The 1,779-nt window shown below is 35.2% G+C and overlaps 1 protein-coding gene across 1 annotated transcript; it reads right to left on the bottom strand.

The window, feature by feature from the left end:
- Positions 1-964: 964 nt before the first annotated feature.
- On the bottom strand, positions 965-1,543 carry LOC108218183 (uncharacterized). The gene has a single exon (XM_017391103.1). The coding sequence runs from the start codon at positions 1,541-1,543 to the stop codon at positions 965-967; it is 579 nt and encodes a 192-aa protein (XP_017246592.1).
- Between the last annotated feature and the right edge of the window lie 236 nt (positions 1,544-1,779).

Raw genomic sequence — 1,779 nt, forward strand, 5'->3', positions numbered from 1 at the left:
TATTAGTGTATTATTTATATTCTTTCTTTGTTCCCCTATTTCTCACAAAGTATTTATCAAACTGAATAAACAAGTGACTAAGGTTTTTGTTTTGCCTAGTAAGCAAAATTCAACCCCTCCGGTACATTCCTTTATACTTTTTGTAAGAAAATATTATGTTGAACCTTACATAATTCTTAAATCTTGAAATTCAATCAATATATAAACATAATTTTATCTTTATAAGTTCTCAATAATGGTCACATTTAAGTTTAATTTTGTAACTATCGGGGTCAAAATTAAATATAGTACTAAAATTATTTTTATTAGTGGGGTCAAATTAAAATACAATACTATAATTTTTTAGAGAAAAAAATTATATATAAATTTTTAAAAAATAATAAGTTCAGTGATGTCATCTGCCCCCACTACCATAACAATGGATACACCCCTGCTCAAGAATACGGTTTGTACGGTGAGTTATATATAGAGTTTATAATTACGACGCAGCTGCTAAGGTTTGTGCAAACCTTGGTAGAGAAAGTTTGTACGGGTTCATCTATAAGACAAATGGTTTGTTTTCATCTTGTGTTGTTTGACGTACAGTTTTTTGAATATTCATTTAATAAATCGAGAAATAGATAAGGACATTAAACTATAATTAATAATTTCCAATAAATTCTCCATATGCTTCCACATGCTTTTTTTTGAAGCAAAAGATGATCTTCATTCATTCATCAAACTATCCGACATAATCGTCTCCAACAAAAAAGCTGGAAAAGACATAAAATCCAAGAAGCAATTGAACTGACAAGGGATTTTGCCAATCTTATGTGCCACCCTGTTAGCTTGTTTTCTAACAAAATCTACCAACACCCCACCTCTACTATGAATCATGAATTTACATTGCTGCACCAGATTACCAAACTCGAGCAGATTTATGTTGTTTCCTTTTATTGCGTTGACACAAAGTTGAGAATCACTTTCAATGGTTACTGTTGTCACTGGAAGTTGGTTTATCCATGAGAGCCTCCACAATACCTACCATTTCTGCCTCCACTACATGTGTGCTGCCTGCAAATCGCATTACTCTCCCTGCTAAGAATTGGCCATGACTATTTCTGAGAGCCATACCAACTGCAAAAGAGTCTTGGCCTTCCTTTACTACAACATCGACATTTACCTTGAATGAACCCAGACTGGGAGGTGTCCATCTGCTTTCCTGCTGTGAACCAGATGAGTTGTGTCCTGAAGTTGTATGGTTTTTCTTGTTTGCTTCTTTCCACTCTTGGACCTGTTTTCTGCTCCACTCCATGATAATAGCTGGTGTCATGGTTCTTTCTTCAAATATCTTTTTGTTTCTCGCAAACCAGACTCCCCATAAGACTGTTGCAATCTTTGTCAAAACCTCACTGGATTCAGTGCTCAACTTCTCAAGTAACCACTCAGCTGCATTTTCTACTGACCACATATCAAAGTTCAATCCCACATTCTGCCAACATGCTTTGGCGAAGTCGCAATCAAAGAACAAATGCAAGAGGTGTTCGACATCTCCAGTGCACATCGGACAATAGATTGGAACTACGATTCCTCTGCCTCTAATTAAGTACCTGACTGGCATAGTATTTCTGCAGAACCTCCACAGAAAAATTCTTATTTTGTGAGGGATTTGCAACGCTCAAATTTTGCTCCAACCTTCAGACAGATGTATCCCAGATACCACGTGCTTAATTCTTCCCACTTTATGATTTCCTTAATTCGTTTAATAAAACATTAAACTATAATTAATAATTTCTAACT

The sequence above is a fragment of the Daucus carota genome, chromosome 1 (assembly GCF_001625215.2).
Source record: "Daucus carota subsp. sativus chromosome 1, DH1 v3.0, whole genome shotgun sequence".
NCBI classification, from domain to species: domain Eukaryota; kingdom Viridiplantae; phylum Streptophyta; class Magnoliopsida; order Apiales; family Apiaceae; genus Daucus; species Daucus carota.